The sequence below is a fragment of the Oncorhynchus tshawytscha genome, linkage group LG08 (genome assembly GCF_018296145.1).
Source record: "Oncorhynchus tshawytscha isolate Ot180627B linkage group LG08, Otsh_v2.0, whole genome shotgun sequence".
NCBI classification, from domain to species: domain Eukaryota; kingdom Metazoa; phylum Chordata; class Actinopteri; order Salmoniformes; family Salmonidae; genus Oncorhynchus; species Oncorhynchus tshawytscha.
In genome coordinates this window covers 973,723-992,341 of record NC_056436.1, presented here as the reverse complement: position 1 = coordinate 992,341, position 18,619 = coordinate 973,723, and the positions used below count along the sequence as shown (strand labels likewise).

General features: G+C 45.3%; 1 protein-coding gene across 2 annotated transcripts in view; it reads right to left on the bottom strand.

Annotated features, from left to right (window-relative positions):
• Positions 1-2,309: 2,309 nt before the first annotated feature.
• dnaaf9 (dynein axonemal assembly factor 9) overlaps positions 2,310-18,619 on the bottom strand; it is a 94,030-nt gene continuing 77,720 nt past the window's right edge. The window contains exons 28-35 of one of the 2 annotated variants that reach the window (XM_042325046.1): positions 18,249-18,422; positions 18,066-18,152; positions 10,584-10,690; positions 9,532-9,606; positions 8,424-8,605; positions 3,606-3,671; positions 3,421-3,514; positions 2,310-3,267 (exon numbers count right to left, since the gene is read on the bottom strand). In XM_042325046.1, the coding sequence (XP_042180980.1) occupies positions 3,161-3,267; positions 3,421-3,514; positions 3,606-3,671; positions 8,424-8,605; positions 9,532-9,606; positions 10,584-10,690; positions 18,066-18,152; positions 18,249-18,422 (892 nt within the window). In that variant the 3' untranslated portion in view covers positions 2,310-3,160. The other variant, XM_042325047.1, reaches the window with a different exon arrangement.

Genomic DNA, 18,619 nt, shown 5'->3' with positions numbered 1-18,619 from the left:
TACTCTAGTGGTGTCTGAGGTACTTCAATTCTCACCAGTTTTGTAAAATAAATGTGATAATTTTCTCTTGGTTATACCAGTTTGGTGAAAGGCAATAGTATCAGAATATATCATAGATATATATATTAAAAGGACATCCTAACACATGCAGATAGTGTGGCATCTTATGTGCTACTAAGTTAATATCACAAACATCTTCAATAATAACCCCCTAGAACCCTTTAAGGACTGATAGCTACACCGTAGACCAATCAGTGTCTGTTTCCAAACACCGCCCATTAAGACCTGTAGTTATGGCATCTTCAGTCTTATTCTGTAGGATATCAATCACCCTCAGTTATGGCTCTGTGTCTCTGACTCAACTAAGACAGGTCTCTGTGGTATTGCGAATGAAAACCATTTTTGCTCTAAGCAGACAAGAGGACTTGTCAGAAGAGACTCCAGTCATACTGAGACAGACACAGAGCGTTAGTCTCCAGTGCTGTGGATTAGGTCAGCATGGTACTAAGCGTTAAGCAAATCTCAACTCACTCCAATGTTGAGACTGAGAACGCGGTCCTTATTTAATTAGCTAGTCCTTAAAATAGTTCTGTGAAGGTAGTTAGAATACATATAAAAACAGAGTACAATTGCACTTGATAAAGTTAAGGAGAGGGAGGGATTGTAAGCTAAGAGAATGAATAGTAACATGGGTCAGGAGGATTGTGATGTAGTCTGTCTTCCTTTCTAGACTGATTGACTGGGTGTGTATCTGACTGGAACAGGCCTGGACCCTGAAGAAACTAACTTACTGGCTAGGGATCATTCTCTATTCAGACAGTAACACATCTAGCAGAGGACTGGGTCATTCTCTATTCAGACAGTAACACGTCTAGCATGGGAGGCACTGTGAATGGACAGGCTTGGTATAGATGGACTGTATGATGACAGGCCCGGTATAGATGGACTGGTGAGTGGAGCTAAATTAGCAGACCGTAACTGTTCTCCAGGTGAGTAGAGCTAAATTAGCAGACCGTAACTGTTCTCCTGGCGAGTAGAACTAAATTAGCAGACCGTAACTGTTCTCCAGGTGAGTGGAGCTAAATTAGCAGACTGTAACTGTTCTCCAGGTGAGTGGAGCTAAATTAGCAGACCGTAACTGTTCTCCAGGTGAGTGGAGCTAAATTAGCAGACCGTAACTGTTCTCCAGGTGAGTGGAGCTAAATTAGCAGACCGTAACTGTTCTGTCAACTGATATTGTCGAATATTCTGTTATGTTCTAATTTGAAATTCCATCTATCTAACAGGTAGTGGACGCATTTTAAATCACATCTATCTAACAGGTAGTGGACACAGGTTAAGTCCCATCTCCAGGAACATCACGACAGGTAGTCCTGAGAGAACATGTAAGCTACCTCCAACACCCATCTATCTAACAGGTAGTGGACACAGCTTAAGTCCCATCTCCAGGAACATCACGACAGGTAGTCCTGAGAGAACATGTAAGCTACCTCCAACACCCATCTATCTAACAGGTAGTGGACACAGCTTAAATCCCACATCAAGGAACTGCATGTGGTCAACAACACTAACTCTGACCCCTGACCCTACCCATCCCTGTAATACACCATTACTAAGACTCTGACCTCTGACCCTACCCATCCCTGTAATACACCACTACTAACTCATTCCTCAGCCCTTATCTGGCCAACACCAGTCCTACCCTCCCCATCCCTCAAACACCCTCAACCCAAACCCTCCTAATCCAGACCAAAGTGGCCTAAATCAGCCCAAACCCTCCTAACCCAAAGTGGCCTAAGCCAGCCCAAACCCTCCTAACCCAAAGTGGCCTAAGCCAGCCCAAACCCTCCTAACCCAAAGTGGCCTAAGCCAGCCCAAACCCTCCTATCCCAAAGTGGCCTAAGCCAGCCCAAAAACCCAAAGTGGCCTAAACCAGCCCAAATCAAACCAAAACCCTAAACCAGCAAACTGGCCTAAACTAGACTAATTGTCAGGTCATGTTAGGTGTGAAAGGGGAGGAGTAATGTTATTGTTGATGTTTGATCCCCATGACATTATGTTACTGAGGACCACGTTGCTATGCTGACTAGAGCTGGGTGACGGTCTAGCTAGTATTTACAACAGGAGACAGTTACAGCTACAGGCTGTCTATTCAAAGTTCACAGCTCTGCGTCCACTTCCTCTCACCAAGTCTGACACTGATACAAGCTATTAGCACAGTAGAGCCAGTGAGAACAGCTACACAGCGTGATACTGAAAGCAGCTAACTAACAGGTGGGCTGTGCATCGTATGACAGGTCAGGAAAGGAGACGAGAAAGGAGTGTTTTAATAATGCCAACAGCCAGGCTACAAATAGAACCAATTCTACTGGCCTATTAGAAACCTACCTAGGATGATACTGACTGACAATGTAAAGTTGAACCTCTTATCTGGACAGAAAGTTTGTGCTCTCACCATAATAATGTCTTGATTCAGTTATGTTTATCACCCCTATATGTATGGTGACAGGATGTATGGTATAGTGGAGGTGACAGGATGTATGGTATAGTGGAGGTGACAGGATGTATGGTATAGTGGAGGTGACAGGATGTATGGTATAGTGGAAGTGACAGGATGTATGGTATAGTGGAGGTGACAGGATGTATGGTATAGTGGAGGTGACAGGATGTATGGTATAGTGGAGGTGACAGGATATATGGTATAGTGGAGGTGACAGTATGTATGGTATAGTGGAGGTGACAGGATGTATGGTATAGTGGAGGTGACAGGATGTATGGTATAGTGGAGGTGACAGGATGTATGGTATAGTGGAGGTGACAGTATGTATGGTATAGTGGAGGTGACAGGATGTATGGTATAGTGGAGGTGACAGGATGTATGGTATAGTGGAGGTGACAGTATGTATGGTATAGTGGAGGTGACAGGATGTATGGTATAGTGGAGGTGACAGGATGTATGGTATAGTGGAGGTGACAGGATGTATGGTATAGAGGAGGTGACAGTATGTATGGTATAGTGGAGGTGACAGGATGTATGGTATAGTGGAAGTGACAGGATGTATGGTATAGTTTCCCCCTTTGTTTCCCTTTGAGATGTGCTGAGGAGGACAAACAGTAAAAGGACGAGACAGACGACCTCTAACCCCAACCTTGGGGGTCACTAAGGGTCAAACAGGTCCTGGTGCTGCTGCTGCTCCAGCTGATTGTTGAAGAGGTCGATCTCTCGGTTGGCCTCCTCAACATACTCCGCTATGAACTGGTCCATTTCTGCAGGGGCTTGATGTAAGGACAGCTACACCACCTACTACTCATCAACAACAAACAATTCAGTGGAATAGGGATGTGTTGTCAGGTGTTGTATTAGACGCCAGGGTTTTACAATGGTTGTGTTGAGGACAGACAGTAGCGATAAAAGGATACGTGGATGGAAGTTGTTCTTCTCTCCAAAGAAACTGACGTACTGTTGTCCGTTGTAGAAGAAGCCTGGAGGCAGAGGGTCCAGATGTCTCTTCACCTGAACACAGAAACAGGCAGGTTGACAGACAGGTACACAGACGGACAGGCGGGCCAAGAGAGAGGAAAAATGATGTTAGAGGAACACTCACATGGATGGTCCTGATTTCCTGAGGAGAGAGGCTGGTGTGGGTCTTCTTCACCTTCCTCACCTCCTTCTGAAAACAAGACCACAGATACCAAGATGAGTATATTACCTCTGATGTTTAGGTGACAATACGATCAACCTCTGCAACTTGTCTACAGCGCAGTAGATGGTCAGTTAGATGGTCAGTTGGATGGTCAGTTGGATGGTCAGTTAGATGGTCAGTTAGATGGCCAGTTAGATGGCCAGTTAGATGGCCAGATAGATGAGCTGTGAGTTCGTTAGATGGTCAGTTAGATGGCCAGCTAGATGAGCTGTGAGTTCCAGTAGTTGGTCAGTTAGATGGTCAGTTGGATGGTCAGTTAGTTGGCCAGTTAGATGGCCAGTTAGATGGCCAGTTAGATGGCCAGATAGATGAGCTGTGAGTTCGTTAGATGGTCAGTTAGATGGCCAGTTAGATGAGCTGTGAGTTCCAGTAGTTGGTCAGTTAGATGGTCAGTTAGATGAGCTGTGAGTTCCAGTAGATGGTCAGTTAGATGGTCAGTTAGATGAGCTGTGAGTTCCAGTAGTTGGTCAGTTAGATGGTCAGTTAGATGAGCTGTGAGTTCCAGTAGTTGGTCAGTTAGATGGTCAGTTAGATGAGCTGTGAGTTCCAGTAGATGGTCAGTTAGATGAGCTGTGAGTTCCAGTAGATGGTCAGTTAGGTGGTCAGTTAGATGGTCAGTTGGATGGTCAGTTAGATGGTCAGTTAGATGGTCAGTTAGATGAGCTGTGAGTTCCAGTAGTTGGTCAGTTAGATGGTCAGTTAGATGAGCTGTGAGTTCCAGTAGTTGGTCAGTTAGATGGTCAGTTAGATGAGCTGTGAGTTCCAGTAGATGGTCAGTTAGATGGTCAGTTAGATGAGCTGTGAGTTCCAGTAGTTGGTCAGTTAGATGGTCAGTTAGATGAGCTGTGAGTTCCAGTAGATGGTCAGTTAGATGAGCTGTGAGTTCCAGTAGTTGGTCAGTTAGATGGTCAGTTAGATGAGCTGTGAGTTCCAGTAGTTGGTCAGTTAGATGGTCAGTTAGATGAGCTGTGAGTTCCAGTAGATGGTCAGTTAGATGGTCAGTTAGATGAGCTGTGAGTTCCAGTAGTTGGTCAGTTAGATGGTCAGTTAGATGAGCTGTGAGTTCCAGTAGATGGTCAGTTAGATGAGCTGTGAGTTCCAGTAGATGGTCAGTTAGGTGGTCAGTTAGATGGTCAGTTAGATGGTCAGTTAGATGGTCAGTTAGATGAGCTGTGCGTTCCAGTAGTTGGTCAGTTAGATGGTCAGTTAGATGAGCTGTGAGTTCCAGTAGTTGGTCAGTTAGATGGTCAGTTAGATGAGCTGTGAGTTCCAGTAGATGGTCAGTTAGATGAGCTGTGAGTTCCAGTAGATGGTCAGTTAGATGGTCAGTTGGATGGTCAGTTAGATGGTCAGTTAGATGAGCTGAGCTGTGGTCAGTTCCAGTAGTTGGTCAGTTAGATGGTCAGTTAGATGAGCTGTGAGTTCCAGTAGATGGTCAGTTAGATGGTCAGTTAGATGAGCTGTGAGTTCCAGTAGTTGGTCAGTTAGATGGTCAGTTAGATGAGCTGTGAGTTCCAGTAGTTGGTCAGTTAGATGGTCAGTTAGATGAGCTGTGAGTTCCAGTAGATGGTCAGTTAGGTGGTCAGTTAGATGGTCAGTTGGATGGTCAGTTAGATGGTCAGTTAGATGGTCAGTTAGATGAGCTGTGCGTTCCAGTAGTTGGTCAGTTAGATGGTCAGTTAGATGAGCTGTGAGTTCCAGTAGTTGGTCAGTTAGATGGTCAGTTAGATGAGCTGTGAGTTCCAGTAGATGGTCAGTTAGATGGATGAGCTGTGAGTTCCAGTAGATGGTCAGTTAGATGGTCAGTTGGATGGTCAGTTAGATGGTGGTCAGTTAGATGAGCTGTGAGTTCCAGTAGTTGGTCAGTTAGGATGGTCAGTTGGATGGTCAGTTAGATGGTCAGTTAGATGAGCTGTGAGTTCCAGTAGTTGGTCAGTTAGATGGTCAGTTAGATGAGCTGTGAGTTCCAGTAGATGGTCAGTTAGATGAGCTGTGAGTTCCAGTAGATGGTCAGTTAGATGGTCAGTTGGATGGTCAGTTAGATGGTCAGTTAGATGAGCTGTGAGTTCCAGTAGTTGGTCAGTTAGATGGTCAGTTAGATGAGCTGTGAGTTCCAGTAGATGGTCAGTTAGATGGTCAGTTAGATGAGCTGTGAGTTCCAGTAGTTGGTCAGTTAGATGGTCAGTTAGATGAGCTGTGAGTTCCAGTAGATGGTCAGTTAGATGAGCTGTGAGTTCCAGTAGATGGTCAGTTAGGTGGTCAGTTAGATGGTCAGTTGGATGGTCAGTTAGATGGTCAGTTAGATGGTCAGTTAGATGAGCTGTGCGTTCCAGTAGTTGGTCAGTTAGATGGTCAGTTAGATGAGCTGTGAGTTCCAGTAGTTGGTCAGTTAGATGGTCAGTTAGATGAGCTGTGAGTTCCAGTAGATGGTCAGTTAGATGAGCTGTGAGTTCCAGTAGATGGTCAGTTAGATGGTCAGTTGGATGGTCAGTTAGATGGTCAGTTAGATGAGCTGTGAGTTCCAGTAGTTGGTCAGTTAGGTGGTCAGTTGGATGGTCAGTTAGATGGTCAGTTGGATGGTCAGTTAGATGAGCTGTGAGTTCCAGTAGTTGGTCAGGTAGATGGTCAGTTAGATGAGCTGTGAGTTCCAGTAGTTGGTCAGTTAGATGGCCAGTTAGATGAGCTGTGAGTTCCAGTAGATGGTCAGTTAGATGAGCTGTGAGTTCCAGTAGTTGGTTAGTTAGATGGTCAGTTCAATGGCCAGTTAGATGGTCAGTTAGATGATCTGTGAGTTCCAGTAGATGGTCAGTTAGAGAAGCTGTGAGTTCCAGTAGTTGGTCAGTTAGATGAGCTGTGAGCTCCAGTAGTTGGTTAGTTAGATGGTCAGTTAGATGAGCTGTGAGTTCCAGTATATGGTCAGTTAGATGAGCTGTGAGTTCCAGTAGATGGTCAGTTAGATGAGCTGTGCGTTCCAGTAGTTGGTCAGTTAGATGAGCTGTGAGTTCCAGTAGATGGTCAGTTAGATGGGCTGTGAGTTCCAGTAGATGGTCAGTTAGATGGTCAGTTAGGTGGTCAGTTAGATTGTCAGTTAGATGGTCAGCTAGATGGTCAGTTGGAAGGTCAGCTAGATGGTCAGTTATATGGTCAGTTAGTTGGCCAGTTAGATGGCCAGTTAGGTGGCCAGTTAGATGAGCTGTGAGTTTGTTAGATGGTCAGTTAGATGGCCAGTTAGATGAGCTGTGAGTTCCAGTAGTTGGTCAGTTAGATGGTCAGTTAGATGAGCTGTGAGTTCCAGTAGATGGTCAGTTAGATGAGCTGTGAGTTCCAGTAGATGGTCAGTTAGATGGCCAGTTAGATGGTCAGTTAGATGGTCAGTTGGATGGTCAGATAGATGGCCAGTTAGATGGTCAGGTAGATGGCCAGTTAGATGGTCAGCTAGATGGTCAGCTATATGGTCAGTTAGATGGTCAGTTAGATGGTCAGCTAGATGGTCAGTAAGATGGTCAGTTGGATGGTCAGCTAGATGGTCAGCTAGATGGTCAGTTAGCTGGTCAGTTAGATGGTCAGTTAGATGGTAGGCTAGATGGTCAGTTGGATGGTCAGTTGAATGGTCAGCTAGACGGTCAGTTGGATGGTCAGCTAGATGGTCAGTTAGATGGTAGGCTAGATGGTCAGTTAGATGAGCTGTGAGTTCCAGTAGATGGTCAGTTAGATGAGCTGTGAGTTTCAGTTAGTTGGTCAGTTAGATGAGCTGTGAGTTCCAGTAGATGGTCAGTTAGATGAGCTGTGAGTTCCAGTAGATGGTCAGTTAGATGGCCAGTTAGATGAGCTGTGAGTTCCAGTAGTTGGTCAGTTAGATGGTCAGTTAGATGATCTGTGAGTTCCAGTAGATGGTCAGTTAGAGAAGCTGTGAGTTCCAGTAGTTGGTCAGTTAGATGAGCTGTGAGCTCCAGTAGTTGGTTAGTTAGATGGTCAGTTAGATGAGCTGTGAGTTCCAGTAGATGGTCAGTTAGATGGTCAGTTAGGTGGTCAGTTAGATGGCCGGTTAGATGAGCTGTGAGTTCCAGTAGTTGGTCAGTTAGATGGTCAGTTAGATGAGCTGTGAGTTCCAGTAGATGGTCAGTTAGATGGCCAGTTAGATGGCCAGTTAGGTGGTCAGTTAGATGGTCAGTTAGATGAGCTGTGAGTTCGTTAGATGGTCAGTTAGATGGTCAGTTAGGTGGTCAGTTAGATGGTCAGTTAGATGAGCTGTGAGTTCGTTAGATGGCCAGTTAGGTGGTCAGTTAGATGGTCAGTTAGATGAGCTGTGAGTTCGTTAGATGGTCAGTTAGATGGTCAGTTCGATGGCCAGTTAGATGGCCAGTTAGATGGCCAGTTAGGTGGTCAGTTGGATGGCCAGTTGGATGGCCAGTTAGTTGGCCAGTTAGATGGCCAGTTAGATGGTCAGTTAGATGAGCTGTGAGTTTGTTAGATGGTCAGTTAGATGGCCAGTTAGATGAGCTGTGAGTTCCAGTAGTTGGTCAGTTAGATGGTCAGTTAGATGAGCTGTGAGTTCCAGTAGATGGTCAGTTAGATGGCCAGTTAGATGGCTAGTTGGATGGTCAGATAGATGGTCAGTTAGATGGTCAGTTGGATGGTCAGTTAGATGAGCTGTGAGTTCCAGTAGATGGTCAGTTAGATGAGCTGTGAGTTCCAGTAGTTGGTCAGTCAGTCTTGTACCGGTTTTACACAGATCCTCAGCCAGTCCTTCAGGGCCTCCTGTGTCAATCCCACTCCATGGAACAGCAGGAAGCATCCAGAGGGCTCCTGGTCTCCCTGGTGGCTGTCGCCCAAGGGCTGCTGAGTGATACGGAGGTTCCCACTCACAGTGTTGTAGCTCACCTCCATCATCCTCTCAGAGTCTGGAGAAGAACATGGAGATATCTCAGCATCTCACTGACCTGTCTGATGGTCCTAATGACTGGTCTGATGGACCTACCACTGTGGCAGCTACATATACCAAACAGCATGCTGAGGATGAGGAGGGGTTCAGTGCTACAACATCCATCCATCTATCCATGATCCAACTCCAGAATGACTCAAACAACATGGAACATTCAATAGAAGACACGAATAAACAAAATCAATGCAACTAGTTTAATTCAATGGATAGTAACTTAAAATTCACAGAAACTAGTAAGGAACACGCCAAGGACCACCAGCTCTAGAATCATTCAACTTCCACAAACATCTGCTCTCTCTTCATTCTGCACCCTCTTCATTCTGCACCCTCTTCATTCTGCACCCTCTTCATTCTGCACCCTCTTCATTCTGCACCCTCTTCATTCTGCACCCTCTTCATTCTGCACCCTCTTCATTCTGCACCCTCTTCATTCTGCACCCTCTTCATTCTGCACCCTCTTCATTCTGCACCCTCTTCATTCTGCACCCTCTTCATTCTGCACCCTCTTCATTCTGCACCCTCTTCATTCTGCACTCTCTCCTCATTCAACAACGTCACATAAACGTCTGTATGAATAAAGTGAGGAGAAACTACTCAACCAAACTAAACCAGTGGAGAGTGAAGGAGCTCAGTTTCCTACCATCAGCTGGTGCTGCCTGCCTTGAGGACAAACCTTTATCTAATAATACTCACAACTGGGAATGCAAGTACAGGTTAAATGTTGGCATTTAGTATTAGAACACAAGGCAGAAGACATCTCATCTCAAATAATACTTGTATTATGATAAGTAGTACAAGTAAACATTTATACTCAATCATCACCATCATTGCATAGAGTGATGTTGTGTATATTGTCAGTGAGGGAGAATAACAGAGAAACCCTACCAGAGAAGAGGACCTTCCCCGAGACGTTGTAGACGTTTCCTCTGAAAGGGTTTGGTCTCAGAGCTGACTTGAAGGCTAGGGGGCAGAGAGAGACTGGTAGGATATTCAACTGTATAACATATCCTACTGTTTAATATACATGGTTAAGCATTGTACTGTACACTATATAGATCCTCGAAAAGTTATACAGCTGCACCATTGAGAGCATCTTGACTGGCTGCATCACCGCCTGGTATGGCAACTGCTTTGGCATCTGACCGTAAGGCGCTACAGAGGGTAGTGCGTACAGCCCAGTACATCACCGTGCCAATCTCCCTGCCATCCAAGACCTCTATACCAGGCGGTGTCAGAGGAAGACCCTAAAAATTGTCAAAGACCACCCAAGTCATAGACTGTTCTCTCTACTACCACACAGCAAGCGGTACCAGAGTGCCAAGTCTTGGACCAAAAGGCTCCTTAACAGCTTCTAGCTTCTGCCTAAATAAAGGTGAAATAAATCAAATAAATAAGGCCCATCTCCCCCGATACTGCTGAACAGTTAATGGCTACTCTGACTGCTAACATTGACCCCTTTTTTAATTGAATGACATTCTTGCGCTGGCTCTATGCGCCCTCACACACACACTACATACGCTTATTGACTGGTACATCTAGTCTATGGTCTCAGTATTGTTATTGACTGGTACATCTAGTCTATGGTCTCAGTATTGTTATTGACTGGTACATCTAGTCTATGGTCTCAGTATTGTTATTGACTGGTACATCTAGTCTATGGTCTCAGTATTGTTATTGACTGGTACATCTAGTCTATGGTCTCAGTATTGTTATTGACTGGTACATCTAGTCTATGGTCTCAGTATTGTTATTGACTGGTACATCTAGTCTATGGTCTCAGTATTGTTATTGACTGGTACATCTAGTCTATGGTCTCAGTATTGTTATTGACTGGTACATCTAGTCTATGGTCTCAGTATTGTTCTTGACTTGTGCTACTATTTCCTTATTTTTCAACAAATTATTTTCTTTCTTAATGAATTATTTTTCTTTCTTACCTTTACAGTGTTTCAGAAACAGAGGTCTCTCCAAGGGAAGGTTGAACATCACATACTGGTGGCCCAAAGACAGGGACGCACAGCCACTGACGAACCGGCCTTTACACCTGAAATACACACAGGCATCAAACCTTGTGACGGGCATTCATGCACGCTTGATAGAGTAGATAGCCTGTGTTTTCTAAGCTGCTGTTAGAAACAGTTATAATGAGGCATAGTGACCACTGAGGTGTCTGTTACAGTAGGAGGAACCAGGCTGGTAGTGTCTGCTACAGTAGGAGGAACCAGGCTGGTAGTGTATGTTACAGTAGGAGGAACCAGGCTGGTAGTGGTCTGTTACAGTAGGAGGAACCAGGCTGGTAGTGTATGTTACAGTAGGAGGAACCAGGCTGGTAGTGGTCTGTTACATTAGGAGGAACCAGGCTGGTAGTGGTCTGTTACAGTAGGAGGAACCAGGCTGGTAGTGGTCTGTTACAGTAGGAGGAACCAGGCTGGTAGTGGTCTGTTACAGTAGGAGGAACCAGGCTGGTAGTGGTCTGTTACAGTAGGAGGAACCAGGCTGGTAGTGGTCTGTTACAGTAGGAGGAACCAGGCTGGTAGTGGTCTGTTACATTAGGAGGAACCAGGCTGGTAGTGGTCTGTTACAGTAGGAGGAACCAGGCTGGTAGTGGTCTGTTACAGTAGGAGGAACCAGGCTGGTAGTGGTCTGTTACATTAGGAGGAACCAGGCTGGAAGTGTCTGCTACAGTAGGAGGAACCAGGCTGGTAGTGGTCTGTTACAGTAGGAGGAACCAGGCTGGTAGTGGTCTGTTACAGTAGGAGGAACCAGGCTGGTAGTGGTCTGTTACAGTAGGAGGAACCAGGCTGGTAGTGGTCTGTTACAGTAGGAGGAACCAGGCTGGTAGTGGTCTGTTACAGTAGGAGGAACCAGGCTGGTAGTGGTCTGTTACAGTAGGAGGAACCAGGCTGGTAGTGGTCTGTTACATTAGGAGGAACCAGGCTGGTAGTGGTCTGTTACAGTAGGAGGAACCAGGCTGGTAGTGGTCTGTTACAGTAGGAGGAACCAGGCTGGTAGTGGTCTGTTACATTAGGAGGAACCAGGCTGGTAGTGTCTGCTACAGTAGGAGGAACCAGGCTGGTAGTGGTCTGTTACAGTAGGAGGAACCAGGCTGGTAGTGGTCTGTTACAGTAGGAGGAACCAGGCTGGTAGTGGTCTGTTACAGTAGGAGGAACCAGGCTGGTAGTGTCTGTTACAGTAGGAGGAACCAGGCTGGTAGTGGTCTGTTACAGTATGAGGAACCAGGCTGGTAGTGGTCTGTTACAGTAGGAGGAACCAGGCTGGTAGTGGTCTGTTACAGTAGGAGGAACCAGGCTGGTAGTGGTCTGTTACATTAGGAGGAACCAGGCTGGTAGTGTCTGTTACAGTAGGAGGAACCAGGCTGGTAGTGGTCTGTTACAGTAGGAGGAACCAGGCTGGTAGTGGTCTGTTACAGTAGGAGGAACCAGGCTGGTAGTGGTCTGTTACAGTAGGAGGAACCAGGCTGGTAGTGGTCTGTTACATTAGGAGCAACCAGGCTGGTAGTGGTCTGTTACAGTAGGAGGAACCAGGCTGGTAGTGGTCTGTTACAGTAGGAGGAACCAGGCTGGTAGTGGTCTGTTACCACAGGAGGAACCAGGCTGGAAGTGGTCTGCTACAGTAGGAGGAACCAGGCTGGTAGTGGTCTGTTACAGTAGGAGGAACCAGGCTGGTAGTGTCTGCTACAGTAGGAGGAACCAGGCTGGTAGTGGTCTGTTACAGTAGGAGGAACCAGGCTGGTAGTGGTCTGTTACAGTAGGAGGAACCAGGCTGGTAGTGGTCTGTTACAGTAGCAGGAACCAGGCTGGTAGTGTCTGCTACAGTAGGAGGAACCAGGCTGGTAGTGTCTGTTACAGTAGAAGGAACCAGGCTGGTAGTGGTCTGTTACAGTAGGAGGAACCAGGCTGGTAGTGGTCTGTTACAGTAGGAGGAACCAGGCTGGTAGTGGTCTGTTACAGTAGGAGGAACCAGGCTGGTAGTGGTCTGTTACAGTAGGAGGAACCAGGCTGGTAGTGGTCTGTTACAGTAGGAGGAACCAGGCTGGTAGTGGTCTGTTACATTAGGAGGAACCAGGCTGGTAGTGGTCTGTTACAGTAAGAGGAACCAGGCTGGTAGTGGTCTGTTACAGTAGGAGGAACCAGGCTGGTAGTGGTCTGTTACAGTAGGAGGAACCAGGCTGGTAGTGGTCTGTTACAGTAGGAGGAACCAGGCTGGTAGTGGTCTGTTACAATAGGAGGAACCAGGCTGGTAGTGGTCTGTTACAGTAGGAGGAACCAGGCTGGTAGTGGTCTGTTACAGTAGGAGGAACCAGGCTGGTAGTGGTCTGTTACAGTAGGAGGAACCAGGCTGTTAGTGGTCTGTTACATTAGGAGGAACCAGGCTGGTAGTGGTCTGTTACAGTAGGAGGAACCAGGCTGGTAGTGTCTGTTACAGTAGGAGGAACCAGGCTGGTAGTGGTCTGTTACAGTAGGAGGAACCAGGCTGGTAGTGGTCTGTTACAGTAGGAGGAACCAGGCTGGTAGTGTGTCTGTTACAGTAGGAGGAACCAGGCTGGTAGTGGTCTGTTACCACAGGAGGAACCAGGCTGGAAGTGGTCTGTTACAGTAGGAGGAACCAGGCTGGTAGTGGTCTGTTACAGTAGGAGGAACCAGGCTGGTAGTGTCTGTTACAGTAGGAGGAACCAGGCTGGTAGTGGTCTGTTACAGTAGGAGGAACCAGGCTGGTAGTGGTCTGTTACAGTAGGAGGAACCAGGCTGGTAGTGGTCTGTTACAGTAGGAGGAACCAGGCTGGTAGTGGTCTGTTACAGTAGGAGGAACCAGGCTGGTAGTGGTCTGTTACAGTAGGAGGAACCAGGCTGGTAGTGGTCTGTTACAGTAGGAGGAACCAGGCTGGTAGTGGTCTGTTACAGTAGGAGGAACCAGGCTGGTAGTGGTCTGTTACAGTAGGAGGAACCAGGCTGGTAGTGGTCTGGTACAGTAGGAGGAACCAGGCTGGTAGTGGTCTGTTACAGTAGGAGGAACCAGGCTGGTAGTGGTCTGTTACAGTAGGAGGAACCAGGCTGGTAGTGTCTGTTACATTAGGAGGAACCAGGCTGGTAGTGGTCTGTTACAGTAGGAGGAACCAGGCTGGTAGTGGTCTGTTACAGTAGGAGGAACCAGGCTGGTAGTGGTCTGTTACAGTAGGAGGAACCAGGCTGGTAGTGTCTGCTACAGTAGGAGGAACCAGGCTGGTAGTGGTCTGTTACAGTAGGAGGAACTTGCTTTGTAAGTAGGAAAACATGCAAAATCGTCAGTGTACCAAATACTTGTTCTCCCCAGTGTATCTCCCTCTAACTTTAAGCATCAGCTGTCAGAGCAGCTTACCGATCACTGTACCTGTACACAGCCCATCTGTAAATAGCACACCCAACTACCTCATCCCCATATTGTTATTTAATTATATTATTTTGCACCCCAGTATCTCTACTTGCACATCATCATCTGCACATCTATCATTCCAGTGTTAATGCTAAATTGTAATTATTTCCCCTCTATGGTGTATTTATTGCCTTACTTCCCTAATCTTACTACATTTGCACACACTGTACATAGATTATTCTATTGTGTTATTGACTGTACATTTGTTTATTCCATGTGTAACTCTGTTGTTGTTTTTGTCGCACTGCTTTGCATTATCTTGGCCAGGTCGCAGTTGTAAATGAGAACTTGTTCTCAACTGGCCTAAATAAAAGCTGAAATAAATAAATAAAGAAGGCACATCTCCCCTGATAGCTCAGTTTGGCTGTGTGGCCAGCTCTAGAAAGAGTCTTGGTGGCTCCATAGTGTTCTTGGGGACCTTCACTGCTGCAGACATTTTTTGGTACCTTTCCTCAGATCTGTGCCATGAAACAATCCTGTCTCGGAGCTCTACGGAGAATGGTTTATGCTCTGACATGCACTGTCAACTGTGGGACCTTATATAGACAGGTGTGTGCCTTTCCATATCATGTCCAATCAAGTTGTAGACATCTCAAGGATGATCAATACCTCCTGAGTGGCGCAGCGGTCTAAGGGTTTGGCCCGGGATGTCCTTGTCCCATCGTACGCTAGCGACTCCTGTGGCGGGCAGGCGCATGCATGCTGACTTCGGTCGCCAGCTGTACAGTGCTTTTTTCCCCACACATTGGTGTGGCTGGCTTTCCGGGTTAAGCAAGCAGTGTGTCTAGAAGAAGTGCGACTTAGCAGGGTCGTGATTTGGAGGACGCATGGCTCTCGACCTTCGCCTCTCCCGAGTCCGCAGGCGAGTTGCAGCGATGGGACAAGACTGTAACTAATAATTGGATACCATGAAATTGGGGAGAAAAAGGGGTAACCCCCCCCTAAAAAACAAGGATGATCAAATCATGTCCAATCAATTGTATTTACAACAGGTCGACTCCAATCAAGTCATAGAAGCATCTCAAGGATGACCAATTGAAACAGGGCGCACCTGAGCTCAATTTCTAGTCTCATAGCAAAGGGTCTGAATACTTATGTAAATAAGGTGTTTGTTTGTTTGTTTGCTTTCATACATTTTTTATTACATTTCGAAAAACCTGTTTTCGCTTTGTCATTATGGGGTATTGTGTGTAGATAGATGAGGAAAACATAATTGTTTACATTTTAGAATAAGGCTGTAGTGTAAAATTTTAAGGAAAAAGTCAAGGGGTCTGAATACTTTCCGAATGCACTGTATATATTGTATTATACAGGGAAAACAGACCTAGATCGCAATATGTCTACAGTGCCTTGCAAAGGTATTCACCCCCCATTTTGTTGCATTACTACACGTAATTTAAATTTATTTTTATTTAATGTAATGGACATACACAAAATAGTCCAAATTGGTGAAGTGAAATAAAAATAAATAACTTGTTTCAATAAATTCTAAAAAAACAACAAAAACAAACTGAAAAGTGGTGTGTGCATATGTATTCACCCCCTTTCCTATGAAGCCCCTGAATAAGATCTGGTGCAACCAATTACCTTCAGAAGTCATATAATTAGTTAAATAAAGTCCACCTGTGTGCAATCTAAGTGTCACATGACCTGTTACATGTTCTCTAAATATATCTATGTCTATAAATATATTCAAACACACACCTATTCTGAAAGGCCCCAGAGTCTGCAACACCACTAAGCAAGGGGCACCACCAAGCAAGCGGCACCATGAAGACCAATGAGCTCTCCAAATAGGTCAGGGACAAAGTTGTGGAGAAGTACAGATCAGTGTTGGGTTATAAAAAAATATCCCAAACTTTGAACATCCCACGGAGCACTCTGGGCTAGAGGGCAGTATTTCGAAGTTTGCATGACAAGCATGCCCAAAGTAAACTGCCTGTTACTCAGGCCCAGAAGCTAGGATATGCATATGCATGTAGTATTGGATAGAAAACACTCTAAAGTTTCTAAAACTGTTAAAATAATGTCTGTGAGTATAACAGAACTGATATGGCAGGCGAAACCCCGAGGACAAACCATCCACAAAAAACAAAATTCAGCCTACCACTGTTTCCAATGGCTGTCATGTTTATTATAAGGCGAAGTCCTCCCAGATTGCAGTTCCTAGGGCTTCCACTAGATGTCAACAGTCTTTAGAAAGAGTTTCAGGCTTGTTTTTGGAAAAATTAGCTAGAATTTGTAGTTTTTCTAAGTGGCTCCCATTTAGGCTATAGTGTTTTCATGCACGTGGATGAGAGTGCGTTCTTTGTTGTTTATCTTCGGTAAAGACAATAACGATTCTCAGTCTTAAATTTGATCATTTATTTACGTATTAGGGTACCGGAGGTTTGATTATTAACGTTGTTTGACTTGTTTGGAGAAGTTTATTGGTAACGTTTGGGATTCATTTTGTATGCATTATTTGCGGAGGGAAACCGGTGGATTATTGACTGAAGCTCGCCAGTTAACTGATTTTTGGGATATAAAGAAGGACATTATCGAACAAAATGACCATTTGTGATGTAGCTGGGACCTTTTGGAGTGCCAACAGAAGAAGATCTTCAAAGGTAAGGCATTTATTATATCACTATTTCTGACTTTCGTGGCGCACCTGCCTGGTTGAAATATGTTTTTCATGCTTTTGTATGCGGGGCCCTGTCCTCAGATAATCGCATGGTGTGCTTTCGCCGTAAAGCCTTTTTGAAATCTGACACAGCGGCTGGATTAACAAGAAGTTAAGCTTTATTTTGATGTTTGACACTTGTATTTTCATGAATGTTAAATATTTATATTTCTGTAATTTGAATTTCGCGCTCTGCAATTTCACCAGATGTTGGCCAGGTGGGACGCTAACGTCCCTAAGAAGTTAAATCCATTATTAAAAATGGAAAGAATATGGCACCACAACAAACTTGCCAAGAGAGGGCCGCCCACCAAAACTGACAGAACATATAGCTGGGCTTTACGGAAGAGTGGCCAGAAAAAAAGCCATTGCTTAAAGAAAGAAATAAGCAAATGTGGGAGACTCCACAAACATATGGAAGAAGGTACTCTGGTCAGATGAGACTAAAATTGAGCTTTTTGACCAGCAAGGAAAACGCTATGTCTGGAGCAAACCCAACACCTCTAATCACCCCGAGAACATCATCCCCATGCTGTGGGAATGTTTTTTCATCGGCAGGGGCTGGGAAACTGGTAAGAATTGAAGGATGATGGATGCCGCTAAATACACAGAAATTCTTCAGGGAAACTTGTTTCAGTCTTCCAGAGATTTGAGACTGGGAAGGAGGTTCACCCTAAGCATACTGCTAAAGCAACACTTGAGTGGTTTAAGGGGAAACATTTAAATGTCTTGGAATGGCCTAGTCAAAGCCCAGACCTCAATCCAATTGAGAATCTGTGGTATGACTTAAAGATCGCTGTACACCAGCGGAACCCATCCAACTTGAACTTGAAGATTGGGCAGAAATCCCAGTGGCTAGATGTGCCAAGCTTATAGAGACATACCCCAAGAGACTTGCAGCTGTAATTGTTGCAAAAGGTGGCTCTACAAAGTATTGACTTGGGGGGGTGAATAGTTATGCACGCTCAAGTTCTGTATTTTTGGTATTATTTCATGTTTGTTTCACATTAAAACATATTTTGCATCTTCAAAGTGGTAGGCATGTTGTGTAAATCAAATGATACAAACCCCACAAAATGTTTTATTCCATTTTGTAGGATAACAAAATAGGAAAAATGCCAACGGGGTGAATCCTTTCACAAGCCACTGTCGATCAAATAAATATAAAACAAATAAATGGAGGGGAGATGGAGAAAAAGAGAGGAGAGAGAGGTGGAAGAGGGAGAAGAGAGAAGGAGAGGAGAAATCAAGGGGAAGGAGAGAGAGGGGAAGGAGCAAGAGATAGAGCTGGAGAGAGGGAGAGGAGAAGGAGAGATCATCTTACCAGCCAGGGTAGAGCAGGTAGCGTGCTCTCATCATCTGCGCCTCAGAGAAGCTGCTCTCAGACAAAATCATCTTCACATCCTCATTCCTATAGAAGGGAATGATGCATTGTTACGCAAGGAACCAAGAGAATTACTGAAAGATTAAGACAGAAATTAGTTTAGACTTCATTAGGCTAATCTACCTGGTAACGGCTCCTCTCTCTGCCAGGATGAAGACAGCGTTGGGATTGGCTGACCGGATCAGCTGCTGTACGGTTTGGAGGAGAGGGTTCTTCTGTTCTGCTGCCAGTCCAGTGAAGACAACTGTACTCACTATACCTTGGCTGCACTGCTCTACCAGCTTCGGGAAGACAAATCTATAAGGTAGAATCAGATATACACTCAGAACGGCTACCTCACTGTAATATGATCAGTTATGGCACAGAGTGGTTTACCTCAGAGAGTGGGGGCCCGCAGTCCCTGTTAGTGGACCACGTCGGTGGCACTGTATTATCCTCAAAGCGGGCAAAGAAGGTGTTTAGTTAGTCTGATTTTCTTTTTGTAGTCCGTAATT